This window comes from Scyliorhinus torazame, chromosome 5, assembly GCF_047496885.1.
Source record: "Scyliorhinus torazame isolate Kashiwa2021f chromosome 5, sScyTor2.1, whole genome shotgun sequence".
NCBI classification, from domain to species: Eukaryota; Metazoa; Chordata; class Chondrichthyes; order Carcharhiniformes; family Scyliorhinidae; genus Scyliorhinus; species Scyliorhinus torazame.
Window position 1 is genome coordinate 68,717,160 of NC_092711.1, and position 18,354 is coordinate 68,735,513.

Below are 18,354 nucleotides of genomic sequence, written 5' to 3' on the forward strand. Positions count from 1 at the left end.
TCAACAACAACAACTTCTATTTATATAACACCTTTAACATCATAAATCATCCCAGTCTACTTCACAGGAACATTATAAAACAAAGTGAGACACCCAGACACAAAAGGAGATATTAGGGCAGGTGACCAAAACCTTGGTCAAAGAGATGAGTTTTAAAGAGTGAAAGGAGGTAAGTGAGGTGGAGACGGGGAGGTTTCGGGAAGGAATTCAGTGCTTGGGGCCGAGGGAACTTAAAACCATGGCGGAGTAATTAGAATCGGGGGGGGGGGGTGCAAGAGTCCAGGATCAGAGCTGTGCAGATATCTCAGGGGGTTGTGGGGCTGGAGGAGATGACAGACACGGAGAGAGACAATGAAATGAAAAATGACATGAAAATCGCTTATTGTCGCCCCTAGTCGCCACATTCCGGCGCCTGTTCGGGGAGGCTGTTACGGGAATCGAACCGTGCTGCTGGCCTGTCTTGGTCTGCTTTCAAAGCCAGCGATTTAGCCCTGTGCTAAACAGCCCCGATTTGAAAACAAGGGTGAGAATTGACTGGGAGCGAATGCAAGTCTCGGAGCACAGGGATCATAGGGGAAAGGAACTTGCTGTGAATTAAGACATGGTTAGCTGACTTTTGAATCGCTTGAAGTTTCCAGAGGCAGAATGTGGGAGAGCAGCCAGGTGTGTAATGGAATTGTCGAATCGGGAGGTGACGATGGTAAATAGGTGGAGGTGTGGGCTTAGTTAGGGTGCTCTTTCCAAGAGCCAGTGACGATTAGATGGGCCGAATGGCTTCCTTCTGCACTGTAAGTTCTATGAGGTCAGAAGCTCATATTGGATCAAGTATGAAACCAGGTTTACAAAGAGACTGGCTAAGTCTCAGACTGTTGCCAGGGAGAGGGATAGAGTCGGTATGTCACGAATGGAGATTGGAACAGGGGCCGAACAGTGGATTCAGTCTTCTCCATATTTGATTGAAGTTATTTAGTCAGCAGGAAGAGAACCAGAATTGGCCCTGAGTCTGATATCCGGTATAACTTAGTTCGAGAGGGAGAGGAAGAACAAAGGAAACCCTGGAAGATTTGGAGAAACGACCTTCACAATTGCTCATCAAATCTTCACGTGGTCAGTTCTGGACACAAGGTTCACCTCTGTTATTTTGTCTGCTCAGTCAGGGTGATTCAGATTAATGTCTGTCACAAGTCATGGATGAAGTGATTTATAAAGCATATTCTTACCTCTAATTATATAACTTTGGTAAAAGGATTCAGAAATAATGATCAAATACTTTATTTGGATTTCAGCCCCAGGGAGGAGGGAGAGTGTGTGGGACGGGGATTTACAGCTTTGGGGACAGAAGAGAGAAAAAATGTTCCGCAGAAACTGGAATTGTCTGTTCTGAATTTCTATCCTGTACTGACAGTGTGACCTTTGTAAACTCCTTTTCCAGGGCATGAGGGAGGATTTTCAGATAGGAAACACAAACCAAATATCACATTAAAATCCGACAGTGTCACTCGGTTGGTGTGGACCTGAATATCCTCAGACTATAAACTGGAATGAAAAATGTTTGTTCTGTTTATGGGAAAATATTTCAAACAGCAGTGTGACTGGAAAAGCAACGAGACACAAACGCACCAGAGTGAGTGTGTTCCAGTGAACTGACTGTGGAAAGAGCTTTAACCAGTTATAGCCTGAAAAAACACCACACTATTCACTGAGGGGGGAAACCATACACGTGTTCTGTGTGAGGACCAAGCTTCACTTTATTGTCTAAAGAGGAAACGGACAAAGACACTGACTCCATGGAGACACCATGGAAACCCTGGGGTATGATTTTCGCTTAGGGGGTTTCCAAAATGCGAGTTCATATCCCGGACGAGCTCCGCAAAGCGCTTGACTGGAGAGGTGATGGTGTACTGGTATTGTCACTGGATGAGTAATCCCGAGACCCAGCACAATTCTCTGAGAATGCGGGTTCAAACCCCACCACGGCAGATGCTTCATTGTGGCTTGTATTTGAACTTGAATCCAATAAATCAGGGGAAGCACAGTGGTTTCACAGCTCCACTGTCCCAGGTTCGATTCCCAGCTTGGGTCACTGTCTCTGCGGAGTCTGCACGTTCTCCTCGTGTCTGCGAGGGTTTATTCCGGGTGCTCCGGTTTTCTCCCACAGTCCAAAGATGTGCAGGTTTGGTGGAGTGGCCATGCTAAATTGCTCTTAGTGGCCAAAAGGGTTAAGTGGGGTTACAGGGTTATGGGGATAGGGTGGAGGTGTGGGCTTGAGAAGGGTGCTCTTTCCAAGGGCCAGTGCAGACTCGATGTGCCGAATGGCCTGTTCTGCACTGTAAATTCTATGATTGTGGACGTTGGATGTTAAACAGTTTAGTGAGAATCGGTGCAAAGGACCAAAGGGTAAGTCTCTCAGACAAGAGGAGCACCGATAGAGCATGATGGGAAACAGCAGGAAAAGAGGAGAAAGATGTGAGTTCAGAATTTGGACGAGAAAGGTCTTTGAGGCAATTTTACTGAGTGGGTTCGTGGAAGAGGAGCTGTAGAATCAGCTGATCAGATTGGTTCAATGGGTGGGGTTTTCCAGGCCTTCCTGCTGGCTGGATTTTCCAGTCCCACAGATCTCTCGGTCTGCTGTTCTGATTCATTGGTTGTCTCATTGGGTTCGCTGTATGCTTCCTGGTGTCTGTGGAAGAACTCCCGGAGCCTCATTCGCCTGATGAATTCCCTGGAGCGGAGAAACTACGACATCTTTGCAGCTTTCAACAAGTCATCGGTGAAGAAGAACATCTTGCCAAGGCCATCCCCACTACTTTCCTTCAAACAACCGCGCAACATCAAACAGACCATTGATTGCAGCAAACTACCCAGCGTTCAGGAGAACAGCGATCATGACACCAAACAACCCTGCCATGGCAACGTCTGCAAGACGTGTCAGATCATCACCATGGGTACCACCATTACAGGTGAGAACACCACCCAACCAAGTATGCGGTATATTCCTGCGCGACTCGGCCAACGTTATCTACCTCATACACTGCAGCAAAGGATGTTCCGAGGCGTGGTACATTGGCGAGGCCATGCAAACGCTGCGACAACAGACATCGCGCAACAATCGCCAGGCAGGAATGTTCCCTTCCAGTCGTGGAACACTTCAGCAGTCAAGGGCATTCAGCCTCTAATCTTCGGGTAAGCGTTCTCCAAGGCGGCCTTCAGGACTCGCGACAACGCAGAATCGCCAAGCAGAAACCGCTAGCCAGATTCCGCACACGAGTACGGCCTGGATTCATGTCACATTACATGCGCTTGCAAAACCCTACCAACTGTCCTGGCTTCAGACAATTCACACCCCTTTAACCTGTGATTATCCCTCTCTCCAGTCGCACCGTTTTGACCTGTGAAGACTTAATTACTTGCAAAGACTCGCATTCAAAGTACGATTTTGCATCATTGAATTCTTCTACATATAGGACATAGAACAGACAGTGCAGAAGGAGGCCATTCGATCCATCGAGTCTGATTCGAAATTGGCAGAAGCATTAAATGCTTCTAATTTATGATGTGGAGATGTCGGTGTTGGACTGGGATGGGCACAGTAAGAAGTCTTACATCACCAGGTTAAAGTCCAACAGGTTTGTTCAGAATCACTGGCTTCCAGAGCACCTTTCGCACGTTAGGTGAATGTGATAATCTCTACGCTACAGAAACAGCTGGCAGCACAGTACTCAATGGCCCTGTGCAACGTTCAACTGCACAGTCTTGCTGCAGCTTTCAATGGTTCGGCTGGGAGGCCAGGTCACTTATTACATGAAGACAGCTGTTCCTTTAAAACAGATGTCTCAACTTGTAAGGCCAGAAGATATAGAACTTACATTGAACTTCAGCATTTGTTCAGTAAATATCTAACGGCATAATGCTCTCTGTTCAATCATTAATGCATCATTCTTATCTTCCTACAGAAGATTTCCACCAATTTTACTCAATATTTGTTTCATTCTTCAATGTTGAACATCAGTATATTTATTTGTTATATATGACTTCATTTTGAATTGAATAGCTCTCGAGTCTTCACCCTGAATAACTCTGAAATATACACCATTGAATTGCAAACATGACTGACCAAGAAAAGAAAGTGTTTCACTGGGTAACAGAAATCCCATGAATCTTTGTTCAGTTTGACCACACTCAGCCTTTGAACAAAGTCAAATATAGTTAAATGGAAGTGAATTGAGAATTATGTGTTGCTTATATTTGACCCCTCTGTGTTTTGGTGTGAAACATTCTGCAGCCTAAATACAGTTCATGTATAAGAAAGGAGGGGTGACAGCAAATCCGCACTGAGCCTGGATTTCCTCATCTCCCTGAGTGGCTTTTCCTGTTTCTCTATCATTCAGGCCGAATCTTTCAAAAAGATGGTTCAGTTAAATCTCTGCTATTTCCTTGAATTCAGTTATAGTATCGTTTGTGTTTGTCTATATGAGCATACATTACCATTCGGTATGTTTTGGATGGTGATTAAAATATTAATCTGCGTCTACAAAGCCATTAAATTCTTTTGTGAACTAAGCAAACTGCCAAGATCCGCACTTTGTTTTTTCATGTCTGGAACGATCTGTCTGGACTGTACGCAGAACAATACTTTTCACTTTACCTCGGTACACGTGACAATGAATCAAATCCAATCAAAGAGACAGTTTCTTACTCGTCTTCAGATTGAACAATGAGCCGCCTTAAAATTATTCATTCATGGGAGGTGGGCGTCACTGGCTGGGCCAGCATTTACTGCTCATTCCAATTGCCCTTGAACTGCGTGTTTTGTGAGGCTATTTCAGGGGGCACTTACAAATCAACCACAACATTGCTGTGGATCTGGGGTCACGTGTAGGCCAGGCCACATAAGGAGAGCAGATTTCCTGAAGGACATTAGTGAACCAGATGAGTTTTTACAACAATCAAGAATGTTATCATCAGACTTTTAATTCGATACTGTTATTCAATTTCACCATCTGTCACAGGCAGATTCGATCCCAGATCCCCAGAGCATTAACCTGGGTCTCTGGATTACTCGCCCAGTAACAATACCATTCCTCCAATGCCTAGCCCACATAGTCTTGGCAGAATATGATGTTTAGTGTTGTGTTCTTTGATCTATTCTTTCAATGACACTACAGAATTGCTGGTGACTTAGCCAGAACGATGATTTATTAATGTACACGTGGTACGGTAATGATCAGAATGCTATACAGACCAAGTTATCACAGAGTTAGATTCAACACTCTTGGAACTACCCTTATGTGCAACTGGCCTCGTGCACGCTTTACAACCTTCTGCTGGTAGCTGGATGTCACCCGACTGATGCCTGACGCCATCTACTGGTGGGAGGTCACACTGCTGAGTACATGTAATATTATATACACGCTTCTCACATCATCTTGTAACTTCTCAAAATTATTGAGCAATTTATTTTTTCAAACAAATTCTGATAGCTCTGCAGTTTCTGGAAACATTTTGGTTGATTGTTTATTTTTTAAAATAAAGATCTAGTCTTTGCAATATAATTACCCAATACACCAATTCACTAATGATGATCAATGTTCACTACTGAATAATCATGAATAGAATTGTGTTCTTTTGCTATGAAATCAATACATAGTTAATATAGAAAAGGTACAGAAGGTGAAATGGCTGCAGGAAGCCACATGCTAGAGGTATGAAAGGGCTTCCTTGACCTTGTGAATACACTGTGAAAATGACAATTTTATAACTAAATGTGATTACACATGGTACTTACAGCTTCCTACATTACAACAGTGAATATGTTTCAAAAGTACTCCATTGGCTTTAAAACACTTTAGGAGGTCCAGTGGTAGTGAGAGGTTTTATAGAAATGTTCATTTATTCTAATTGTCTGCAAACTAAGATTTTTTACACTCGATGTCCTCACCAGAATCATTGATGAAGGCTGAGTCTTAATTTTGTGTAATAACCATGGCGTTGACACAGTTTGAATACTTTGAATACTCTGTGAACCTCTAGACACACCATAAGCACAATTATTTGTTGTAAAACACAGCTAGTTGTTGTGATTTGGAATACAGTTTGTAAATGGTGGTCGAGCCTCTTTAGACTGTCATTTGATATATTCCAAAAAAGAAAACAAAATAGTTGAACTCTGGGATTAAATGGGTCGCTGTACAGAGAGCTGGGATGGGAAAATGGGCCACATAGACTCCTCTGTGCTCTCAGAGCCTTATGTCCCATGTAAAATGAGCGGTAACAACCTCAAACCTACTGCCTATGAGTGTAGGAGATGCAGAGACGACGGAAGAATTTCAATCGGAAATTGGACAGGTACTGAGAGAAATAAACCTACAGGGATTCGGGGATAGAACAGGGCAATGGACAGCCTGGCTTCCTCCACAGGGAGCCGACACAGTCTCAGAGGGCTGAATGGCCCTATTCTCCACGCTCCAGATGCTGTGATCTCAGGAGAGAAATTCAGCTGCTCCAGTCACTCCAACTAACTGGAGTCCCTTCTCCCTGGTGCCATTCTAGCACAATGGTTAGCACTGTTGCTTCACAGCACAGATCCGCAGATTCGATTCCTGGTTTGGGTCACTGTCTGTGCGGAGACTGCACGTTTTCCCTGTGTCTGCATGGGTTTCCTCCGGGTGCTCCAGTTTCCTACTACAAGTCCCTAAGATGTGCTTGTTAGGTGAATTGGAGATTCTGAATTCTCCCTCGGTGTAACCGAACAGGCGCCGGAGTGAGGCGACTAGGGGATTTTCACAGTAACGTCATTGCAGTGTTAATGTAAGCCCACTTGTGACAATAATAAAGATTATTATTGTAAATGTCCTCTGCACCCTCTCTAAGAACTTCACATGTTAAAGTGTGGGGCCCTATCTAGGGTTCCATTCCAGAGGGATAGAATTGAAAAGCACGGAGGAAATGTTCAACTTGTTTAGAACCAGGGTTAGACTACACTGGGAGCACTGACAACATTGGTGATCTCCATTTAGAAAAAGGAAATAGAGGCACTGGATAAGGTGCAACAAAGATTCATAATAGACAGAACTGAGAGCATTTAATACTCATGATGTGGAGATGCCGACCATCAGGAGCAGAGAGACACAGAGAGATCTGGGCGTGCAGGTCCACAGGTACTTAAAAGTGGCAGCACAGGTGGAAATGGTGGTGAAGCATATGGCATGCTTGCCTTCATAGGACGGGGTAAAAAGCTCAAACATTATGTAACAATTACATAGAATGTTGGTTAGGCCACATTTGGAATACTGTGTCCCAATTCTGGTCACTGCGCTACCAGAAGGACGTGGCGGCTTTGGAGAGAGAGTACAGAAAAGGTTTACCAGGATGTTGCCTGGTATGGAGGGTATTAGCTATGAGGAGAGATTGAATAAACGGGATTGTTCTCCCGAGAGAGACGGACGCTGAGGGACGACCTGATAGAAGTTTATAAAATTATTAAGGGTTACAGATAGGGTGAACAGTTGGAGGCTTTTTCCCAGGGCGGAAATGACAATTACAAGGGGGCACAAGTTCAAGGTGAGGGTGGAAAGGTTCAGTGGAGATGTGCGGGGGAATTTTTTTTACACAATGGGTGCTGGTGGAGTGGAATGCTCTGCCAAGTGAGGTGGTTGAGGCAGATATGTTAGCGACCTTTAAGACTTATCTGGATAGGCACATAGACAGACAGGGTATAGAAGGATACAGGTGGTTGGTCTAGATAGGACACGTGACTGGTACGGGCTTGGAGGGCCGATGGACCTGTTCCTGTGCTGTATTGTTATTTGTTCTATACAGGGCCTTGGCAAGGCCGAACCAGGAATATTGTGTGCAGTTTTGGTCTCATTATCTAAGGAAGGATGTTCTTGCTCTAGAGGGAGTGCAGAGCAGGTTTACCAGACTGATTCCTGGGATGGTGGGACTGACGTATGAGAAATTGAATCAGTTAGGATTGTATTCGCTGGAGTTCAGAAGAATGGGGGATCTCAGAGAAACCTATAATATTCTAACAGGACTTGACAGGGTAGATGCAGGAAAGATTTTCCCAATGGTGGGAGTGTACAGAACCAGAGGTCGCAGTCTGAGGATACGGGCTAGACCATTTAGGACAGAGATTTCTTCAACCAGAGAGTGGTGAGTCAGTGGAATTTGTTACCACAGGAAATAGTTGAGGCCAATACATTGCATGTTTTCAAGAAGCAGTTAGATATGGCACTGAGGGCGAAGGGAATCAAAGGATATGGAGGGGAAAGCGGGATTAAGCTATTGAGTTGAATGATAAGCCATGATCATAATGAATGGCAGAGTAGGCGGGAAGGGGCAAATGGCCTCTTCCAGCTCCTATTTTCTATGTTTCTTTGTAATCCCTTCCCACACTAAGAGGAGGTGAATGGCTTCTCCCTAGTGTGAATTCGCTGATGTTTCCGCAGGACGGATGAATCACTGAATCCCTTCCCACACTGAGAGCAGGTGAACGGCCTCTCCCCAGTGTGAACTCGCTGATGTTTCCGCAGGACGGATGAATCAATGAATCCCTTCCCACACTGAGAGCAGGTGAATGGCCTTTCCCCAGTGTGAATTCGCTGATGTTTCTGCAAGGCGGGTGAATCAATGAATCCCTTTCCGCACTGAGAGCAGATGAATGGCCTCTCCCCAGTGTGAATTCGCTGATGTTTCAGCAGAGCGGATGAAGCTCTGAATCTGTGCCCACACTGAGAGCAGGTGAATGGCTTCTCCCCTGTGTGAACTCGCTGGTGTGTCTGCAGACTGGATGACTGAGTGAATCCCTGCCCACAGTGAGAGCAGGTGAAAGGACGCTCACCAGTGTGAACTCGCTGATGCTTCCGCAGGTTGGATAAATCATGGAATCCCTTCCCACACGGAGAGCAGGTGAATGGCTTCTCCCCAGTGTGAATTCGCTGGTGTTTCCGCAGGGCGGATGAAGAAAGGAATCCCTTCCCACACTGAGAGCAGAGGAATGGCCTCTCCCCAGTGTGAATTCGCTGATGTTTCTGCAGGGCAGATGAATCAATGAATCCTTTCCCACACTGAGGGCAGGTGAATGGCCTCTCCCCAGTGTGACTGCGTTGATGAATCTTCAGCTCATATGGGGATCTGTATCCCTTCCCACAGTCCCCACATTTCCACGGTTTCTCCATGTTTTGGGTCTCCTCGTGTCTATCCAGATTGGACAGTCACTGGAAGCCTTGTCTATACACAGAACACGTGCAGTCTCTCCTCACTGAATGGTGTGATGTTTTTTCAGGCTGTGTAATAGTTGATGCTCTTTTCAGTAATTTCACTGGAAATCTCTCACTCGGGTGTGTTTTGTGTGGGTCTCGGTGCTTTTCCAGTCACACTAATGTTTCCTCAGTTAGTTCACTGGAACACTCTCACTCGGGTGTGTGTTGTTTGGGTCTCGGTGCTTTTCCAATCACATGCACGTTTAAAATCTTTTGAAGCCGACAGATCGGACAAACATTTCTCCTTCTTGCCGATGATATCCAGAGCCCGATGATATTCAAATCAGAAGGAATCGAGTGAGTTTGTCACATCGAGACGTGATGTTTGAGATTTCTGTCTATAATTCTTCCTCTTCCAATATCCTTCAAAAACAATTTACAAAAGTCATCATTGTTAGTACAGGATAGAAATTCAGATCGGACAATTCTATTTCAATGGACATTATTTACTCTATTGTTCTCAAAAAGCTATGAATCTCCATCCCACACAATCTCCCTCCATTCTCACTCTGCTGTGTCTAATATTCAGCCTCCCAATTCTCCTGAAGGTGCTGATTCATGTTGATTGATAGATCAGCTCACTGCTTCCTGTCCAAGACACAGAGATTATAACAGGAGCAAGAGTAGACCATTCGGCCCACTGAGTCTGCTCAACCATTCAATGAGATCCTTGGCCGATCTACCTCAGCACCATTTTCCCCACACGGTCCCCATATCCCTCGATACCTTCAATATCTAGAAACCTGTTAATATTTGTCTTGAACATACCTGATGACTGAGGCTCCACATTCCTCTGGGGTAGAGAATTCCAAAGCTTCACCACATCCACGAGTGAAGAAATCCCTCCTCATCTCAGCTTTCTCTCTATTTTCGCCTGTTCCCCATAACCCTTAACTCCATTGTCAATAAAATATCTGTCAAACTTGTGCTTCAATGACTCCCAGATACAACTGGTCCCTGTGGAAGAGAAATCCAAAGACTAACAACCCTCTGAGGGAAGAGATGACTGGAAATCTATAACGTAGCTACAGTCTTACATTATAAGACAAGAAATAATAATACATTTACTTTATTACAAACTAAATAATATATCTAATCTGGACCATGCAACAACACTCGCGATATCTCTGTCCATTATTAATTTAATTGCCCTGAAAAGTCAGCCATCTCCTGGGGAACCCACCCCTTTAATTGTGAACATTAGGAAAGAGACAATCTTTTTTGAAATAGATTTAGAGTAACCAATTATTTATTTTTTTTGCAATTAAGGTGCAATTTAGCGTGGCCAATCCACCTACTCTGCACATCTTTGGGTTGTGGAGCTGAGACCCATGCAGACACAGGGAGAATATGCAAACTCCACACGGACAGTGACCCAGGGCCGGAATCGAAGCCGGTAAGGCCCTGTGAGGCAGCAGTGCTATGCTTTTAGTCAGTCAAATAAATGCGTCAACCGGTTAAGGCAATGTTTTTCAAACTTTTTTTCCGGGGACCCATTTTTGTCAACCGGCCAATCTTCGCCGGCCGACCTTCGCGACCCACCATTTTCTCTTACCTTGTTTGCTGCTGACAAAATGAAGGATTCGCAATCGTGTCCAAAGCCCGTGATGTCAATGTTCAGGGGGCATGACCTGCTCTCTGCCTCCGTTCTAGAATACATCAAATTTTGTTTTCAATCTTCTGCGTCTCTGATTGTGCAAATTCGCTGGCAACAGCTGGCTCTTTGTTTTGTTTTTGGGGGGGAGGGGTTTATTTGATAAAGTTTAACAGGAAAAAAATGCAGAAACTGAAAATGTTTTCATCCTCTAGAAATTGGAGTTTCACCACATTGTATTTTGAAGACTAAAGGGATTAAGGGTTATGGTGTTCGGGCCGGAAAGTGGAGCCGAGTCCACAAAAGATCAGCCATGATCTCATTGAATGGTGGAGCAGGCTCGAGGGGCCAGATGGCCTACTCCTGCTTCTAATTCTTATGTTCTTATTTCACTTAAACATTACAATTAAAAAAGTTAAAAAATAAAAGATACTTAAAAATCAATCAATTAATTGATAAAACTTCCAAATACCACCTGCAGGCACTTTGTTTTGGAATGTTTAAAAATCAAGATTAAAAACGCTGACATTCTTTGTTGAAGTTACAGCTGCGGTGAAACCATCGTTGGATCACTCACCATTCTTGAGTAAGAGACTTCCACTTCATCAGCATCAAAGTTCAGAAAGCAACCAATCACATCATTCTCCCCAAACTTTTTGCAGCCGGCTTTTAACAATGCCGGCTGCGAACGGCCTTCAAAAAGGCTGCGACTAGACTTTTAAAAATGCGGCCGCACTGCGCCTGCGTGCCCCGCTCATCGGTGCGCATGCGCAAAACTCACGTGCAAGACGCTGAGCATGCGCACCGGTGAGCGAGCACGCATGCGCAGTGCGGCCACATGGTTTTTATATGTTTGTGGCCATTTTGAAGGCCGCTTGCAGCCGACATTATTAAAAGTCAGCTGCTGCGGCTGTTGCGCATGGATTTGCGCGTTCGGGAGCGCCGCGATGGACGGCTCCGCGACCCTCCCGATACCTGCCCACAACCCACCCGCGGGTCGCGCCCCCGACTTTGACAATGCCTGTGATAAGGAGATGGGTGGGAGGAGTTGGAAACACTTTGTGGAGCCGTGAACCTTCACGTAAATATTTTTTCTCCCAATTAAGGGGCGATTTAGTGTGGCTCCTGTTTGGGCTCAAATCATCAATGAGGACTCTGATCTCTGGGAAGGAAGGAAACCCTGGCAGGTGGGCAGGGAGGATTCACAAACACCCGCTGGAGGCCCCAAACCCCCAATAAGACCCATTGATTTTATTGTCAGTCTGCAGACAGGAGCTGGAGAACTGAACCCAGGCAGAGGAGAGGGAGGGAGAAAACTGGGAGTGGAGGAAAGAAATGGTGCAGAAGGTGAGATGGGTTTGGATTTCAGTCCAGGGAGGAGGGAGAGTGTGTGGGACTGGGATTTCCAGCTTTGGGGGAACAAGAGAGGAAAAAATGTTCCAGAGGAACTAGAATTGTCTGTTCAGAATTTCTATCCTGGACTGACAGTGATGACTTCATTTTTTTTTAAGATTTGAAAAAAATTACATTTAGAGGACCCAATTATTTTTTTCCCCAATTAAAGAGTAACTTTAGCGTGGCCAATTCACCTACCTGGCAGATATTTTTGGATTGTGGGGGACAGACCCACGCAGACATGGGGAGAATGTGCAAACTCCATACGGACAGTGACCCAGAACCGGGATCAAACCCGGGTTCTCGGTTAACCACTGAGCCACCGTGCCTGCCCCTAATGAAAGCTTTTGTAAACTCCTTTTACAGGATATTACAAAGGGAGAAGTTACAGATGGAAACTCAAATCAAACTTCACAAAGGGCAGCACGGTAGCATTGTGGATAGCACAATTGCTTCACAGCTCCAGGGTCCCAGGTTCGATTCCGGCTTGGGTCACTGTCTGTGCGGAGTCTGCACATCCTCCCCGTGTGTGCGTGGCTTTGCTCCGCGTGCTCCGGTTTCCTCCCACAGTCCAAAGATGTGCAGGTTAGGTGGATTGGCCATGCTAAATTGCCCTTAGTGTTGGGTGGGGTTACTGGGTTATGAGGATAGGGTGGAGGTGTTGACCTTGGGTAGGGTGCTCTTTCCAACAGCCGGTGCAGACTCGACGGGCCGAATGGCCTCCTTCTGCACTGTAAATTCTATGATAATCTATGATAATCAAGATTTAACAGAGTCACTCCATTCATCAGGACCTGAATATCATTGGCCCGTGAATGTGGAAGAAGAAATGTTTGTCTGTTCTGTCTGTCGGAAAAGGTATCAAGAACAGTGTGACTGAAAAAACCCCGAAACACACACGACTCGCATGAGAGTGATCCAGTGAACTGACTGTGGAAAGAGCTTTAACCAGTTACTCAGTCTGAAAAAATATCACACCATTCACAGCTGGGAGAGACCGTACACATGTTCTCTGTGGGGACAAGACATAAACTGATCGTCAAACGTGGAAAGGGACAAGGACACCAGCAGCTTGCTGAAACCATGGAAATGTGGGGACTGTGGGAAGGGATTCAGATCCCCATGTGAGCTGGAGATTCATCACCGTAGTCACACCGGCGACAGAGCACTCACCTGTTCTGAGTGTGGGAAGGGAGTCCCTAAGTGAGGATTTAACAGGATGTAGGAGCCGAGCTGGTGAGGAAGCGAGTGGCTTTTAATAAGGTTCAGACTGCTCTATGTGAGAAAGGAGTTTGATTCGGGGGTTATACCCGGCATAGCTGCGGCTACATAGGAGTCTAAAGACTTCCATTTTGAGACACTGGAGGAGGTGAATGCCTTCATTGTAAAGCATGGACTGGGGTCCAGTTATCTGTATTGGACAAGATCTACCTTTCCTGTGGGGTGGGATGGGTGTTGTGATATCCTCTATATAGTTTTTGGTATTTTCTGATAAAATCTGTTTCAGGATGAAGTGAGATTTTCTTTATGAAGCACAATGTAGATATATAGGGGGTGAGGAGGGAGACGGGTGAGCTGACAGATGACTAAAGAACTGTTTTTGTTTTACTCTGAGTGTATGGATACGTCTGTGGCAGCCATCTTGGGTGGACTCTTGGCCTGTACATTTTGAAGATTCACTGGATAGTCCCTCATGGCGGATTCCGTGATGGGGGGATGGAGAGAACCCTGATTCAGCTGGTCACCTGGAACGTAAGGGGATTGGGTGGACCTGTGAAGAGGTGGAGGGTGTTCACTCACCGAAAGAATCTAAATGCTGCTGTGTTCTTTCAGGAGACTCACTTGCGGGTTGGAGATCAGACCAGACTGTGGAGGGGTGAGCCAAGTGTTTCACTCGGGCTTTGACAAAAGGCTCAAGGTGCTGCAATTATTTTGTTTCATAAATTTAGAGTACCCAATTCATTTTTTCAAATTAAGGGGCAATTTAGCGTGGCCAATTCACCTACCCTGCACATCTTTGGGTTGTGGGGGTGAAATCCACACAAACACGGGGAGAATGTGCAAACTCCACAGGCAGTGACCCAGAGCTAGGATCGAACCTGGGACCTCGGCTCCGTGATGCAGCAGTGCTAACCGCTGCACCACCATGCTGCCCGTGAGGTGCTGCAATTCTATTCGATAAACAGGTCCTCTTTCGGTCACTAAGATCATTGCGGACAGTAATGGGAGATACATGGTGGTCAGTGGGTCGTTGCCCCTAACTGGGACAATGTGTCATTTGCAAAATAATTGTTGGGACCCATCCCAGACCTGGATACACATCAATTGATTCTTGGAGCAAATCTCAATTGCGTACTGGATCCTAAAATGGACTGGTCCAAGCCCATTCAACTGCTACAAAAACAGGAAAAGGGAATGAAACCGGACGGACCACCCGGCAGCGACCCAGGCACCGGAAACGACAACAGCAAACCCAGCAAAAGATAAAGAAAAGCTGTTCATTAGCAGATTGTAAAAGGATTATGGGACACAGATTTATGATTGTGAGCAAGATCTAAAGGGAAGATTTTACACAGTGAGTGGTAATGACCTGAACTCAATGCTTACACACAAAGGTCGATAATCTCCAGGTCCTGGCAACTCGAGCAGTGGTGTTAGAATTTGATGTGAGGGTTAGTTGTGAGTTTCCTGCCTGCGTATCCCTTTCTAAGCCCCTGTGAAAGAAGTTTACAAAGGCATTACTGTCAGTCCAGAAATGAAATTCAGGAAAGATAAACATTTCTCCTGGTTTGAATTTGCTGTTTGTAAATCCTCCCCTACTAATCCCCTGTAAAAGGAGTTTCCAAAATTAATCACCATCAGTCCAGGATAGAAATTCACAACATTCTCCCCTCCTGCTCCCTGATCCAGGATGACCACTCATGCCCCCCGCTGCACACTGACCCTCTTGTCATCAGCAGTCCCTCGATTTGAGGGTGTTGTCTACTCAGGGTTGGGAGTTTCTGCCCTGGGTCATCATGTGACTGAACGGAGCCGCAGAGCTTTGGACACATGGGACAGGATGTCCAATGAATCATAGAATCTACAGTGCAGAAGGAAACCATTCGGCCCATCGAGTCTGCTCCTGCATTACCTGATCTGGCCAACTCACTGAAATGTGGTTAATTCTGAATTGCCCAGCAAGCCACTCAGTTTAAGGGCAATTAGGAATGGGCAACCCAGCTGGTTTGCCCGTGACACTCACATCCCATAAAGAATAGAGAAAATCAAAGGGCTGTTTCCAGCGCCGGTTTCAAAGGAATCAGTACTGGGCCCTTCACTCCTGGTGACATCATTGATTTGAAAGTAAATGTGGGAACATGAATAAGAAGTTTACCTGTGACACAAAAATGATTAAACACTTGATAGTGAGGAAGAAAGCTGGAGGCAAAACAAGGCAAAGGATTTCATGATAAATGACAGGACAGGACTAGTTAGGCCAGAGAGAGATTTCTGTGTAGAGGAAGATTGCACCAGAGAGAACACAGAGGGGATTTAAGAACATCAGCCAGAAATTAACAATGCTTGCGCAGAGGAAAGTTTGGACAAACTGGGCCTGTTTTCTTTGGAACTGAAATGTCTGAAGGGAAACCAAAATGAAATTTTCAAAAGCAGCCTGGTCGGTAGAGCATGGGAGTCTTAATCCCAGGGCCGTGGGTTCAAGACCCACGTTGGGCGCTTCAGCTTCTTTAATCTGAGAACATTGAGCTGAACTGTTTTATGGGCGGCACGGTAGCACAGTGGTTAGCACTGTTGCTTCACAGCGCCAAGGTACCGGGATTAATTCCCACTTGGGACACTGTCTGTGCGGAGCGTGCACGTTCTCCAGTGTCTGTATGGGTTTCCTCCCACAAGTCCCGAAAGACGTGCTTGTTAGGTGAATTGGACATTCTGAATATATATATATATATATAAGTATATATAAATGATTTGGAGGAAAATGTAACTGGTCTGATTAGTAAGTTTGCAGACGACACAAAGGTTGGTGGAATTGCGGATAGCGATGAGGACTGTCAGAGGATACAGCAGGATTTAGATTGTTTGGAGACATGGGCGGAGAGATGGCAGATGGAGTTTAATCCGGAAAAATGTGAGGTAATGCATTTTGGAAAGTCTAATGCAGGTAGGGAATATACAGTGAATGGTAGAACCCTCAAGAGTATTGAAAGTTAAAGAGATCTAGGAGTACAGGTCCACAGGTCACTGAAAGGGGCAACACAGGTGGAGAAGGTAGTCAAGAAGGCATATGGCATGCTTGCCTTCATTGCCCGGGGCATTGAGTATAAGAATTGGCAAGTCATGTTGCAGCTGTATAGAACCTTAGTTAGGCCACACTTGGAGTATAGTGTTCAATTCTGGTCGCCTACACTACCAGAAGGATGTAGAGGCTTTAGAGAGGGTGCAGAAGAGATTTACCAGAATGTTGCCTGGTATGGAGGGCATTAGCTATGAGGAGCGGTTGAATAAACTTGCTTTGTTCTCACTGGACCGAAAGAGGTTGAGGGGCGACTGATAGAGGTCTACAAAATTATGAGGGGCATAGACAGAGTGGATAGTCAGAGGCTTTTCCCTGGGGTAGAGGGGTCAATTACTAGGGGGCATAGGTTTAAGGTGAGAGGGGCAAGGTTTAGAGTAGATACACGAGGCAAGTTTTTTACGCAGAGGGTAGTGGGTGCCTGGAACTCGCTACCGGAGGAGGTGGTGGAAGCAGGGACGATAGTGACATTTAAGGGTCATCTTGACAAATACATGAATAGGATGGGAATAGAGGGATAAAGACCCAGGTAGTGTAGAAGATTGTAGTTTAGTCGGGCAGCATGGTCGGCACGGGCTTGGAGGGCCAAAGGGCCTGTTCCTGTGCTGTACATTTCTTTGTTCTAATACTCTCTCTGTGCCCAAATAGGTGCCAGAGTGTTACTACTGGGGGATTTTCACAGTAACTTCATTGCAGTGTTAATGTCAGCCTACTTGTGACAACAATAAAGATTATTCTCAATGTATAAAATTCTGGGGGATCATGGTGGCACACTGGTTGTGTGCCTGCGTGCTGGGGACCCGGGTTCGATCCTGGCCCCGGGTCACAGTCTGTAAGGAGTTTGCACATTCTCCCATTGTGTGGGTTTCAACCCCACAACCCAAATATGTGCAGGGTAGGTGGCTTGGCCAAATTAAATTGCCCCTTGATTGGGAAAAATATCTAAATTTACATTTTTTAAATTTCTGAGGGATCTATATAGCTTGGATCGGAAGGTCCTATTCCCTTTGGTTGAGGGATACATATAAAAGGGGGCAGAGATTTAGGGAAGGACTAGGAGGTTTAGAGGATGGTGAGGATCTGTGACATGCTGCCGGAAATGATGGCAGAAACCCTCATAACATTTAAAAAGTATTTAGATTTACATCAATTCAGATGTCTCTTAAAAAGCTACAGACCATAATCTGGAAATTGGGATGAGACCGAATACCTACTTTGTAGCCACGGTGAGCTGAATGAAATGCAACAGGAACAACAAACTTGAATAAAATCCAGGATAGTAACTCTCACTACTAACAAGGTCAGCAGTTTGCCCAGTTTAGCTGCCAAGTATGCTAATGTGGTAATTTTAAAATGTACCTGCATACATAAGAGTACAACAGCAAATTATTTAACTTCTCCAATGTGATCGGTGTAATTAGTCTCAAATTTAACCTGGAATGGTCATTTACATTTTCCCAGTCATTCTTGATATCTGAAATCTTTGTCCTCAGACAGAACAGAAAAACCATTTTACCTCCCAATGATATTCAGGTCCTGGTGAATGGAGTAACTCTGTCAGATGATGATGTTATGTTTGGTTTGAAATTCCCGTTAGTAAATCCTCCTCTTTCTAAAGGAGCTTCCAAAGGAATTTAACTCTCAGTCCAGGAGAGGAAATTCACAAAAGTGTCTCTCTTCGGGCTTCCGGGTCGAGAACGATCGCGCATGCGCCCTGCTGCACCTGATAAAGATGGCGGCCGCGCATGCGCCCTGCTGCACCTGAGAAAGATGGCGGCCGCGCAGGCGCCCTCAACACCAAAACTGAT

General features: G+C 45.4%; 1 protein-coding gene across 6 annotated transcripts; it reads right to left on the reverse strand.

The window, feature by feature from the left end:
- Nucleotides 1–5,178: 5,178 nt before the first annotated feature.
- On the reverse strand, nt 5,179–18,229 carry LOC140418265 (uncharacterized). 6 transcript variants are annotated; one of them, XM_072501728.1, is made up of 5 exons: nt 18,063–18,228; nt 14,860–14,966; nt 10,819–10,912; nt 10,032–10,220; nt 5,179–9,626 (listed from the first exon to the last, which is right to left on the reverse strand). In XM_072501728.1, exon 5 carries the CDS (start codon nt 9,177–9,179, stop codon nt 8,397–8,399), a length of 783 nt encoding a protein of 260 aa, XP_072357829.1. In that variant the 5' UTR covers nt 9,180–9,626; nt 10,032–10,220; nt 10,819–10,912; nt 14,860–14,966; nt 18,063–18,228; the 3' UTR covers nt 5,179–8,396. The 6 variants fall into 6 exon arrangements, with proteins under 6 accessions (XP_072357829.1, XP_072357828.1, XP_072357827.1 ...); XM_072501727.1 differs by lacking the exon at nt 10,032–10,220 and having other exon boundaries at nt 18,063–18,226; XM_072501726.1 differs by lacking the exons at nt 10,032–10,220; nt 14,860–14,966 and having other exon boundaries at nt 18,063–18,229.
- Between the last annotated feature and the right edge of the window lie 125 nt (nt 18,230–18,354).

Bases quoted from the DNA above. Each gene is read 5' to 3' on its own strand.
- LOC140418265 (XM_072501726.1), bottom strand. From the start codon at position 9,179: ATGGAGAAACCGTGGAAATGTGGGGACTGTGGGAAGGGATACAGATCC.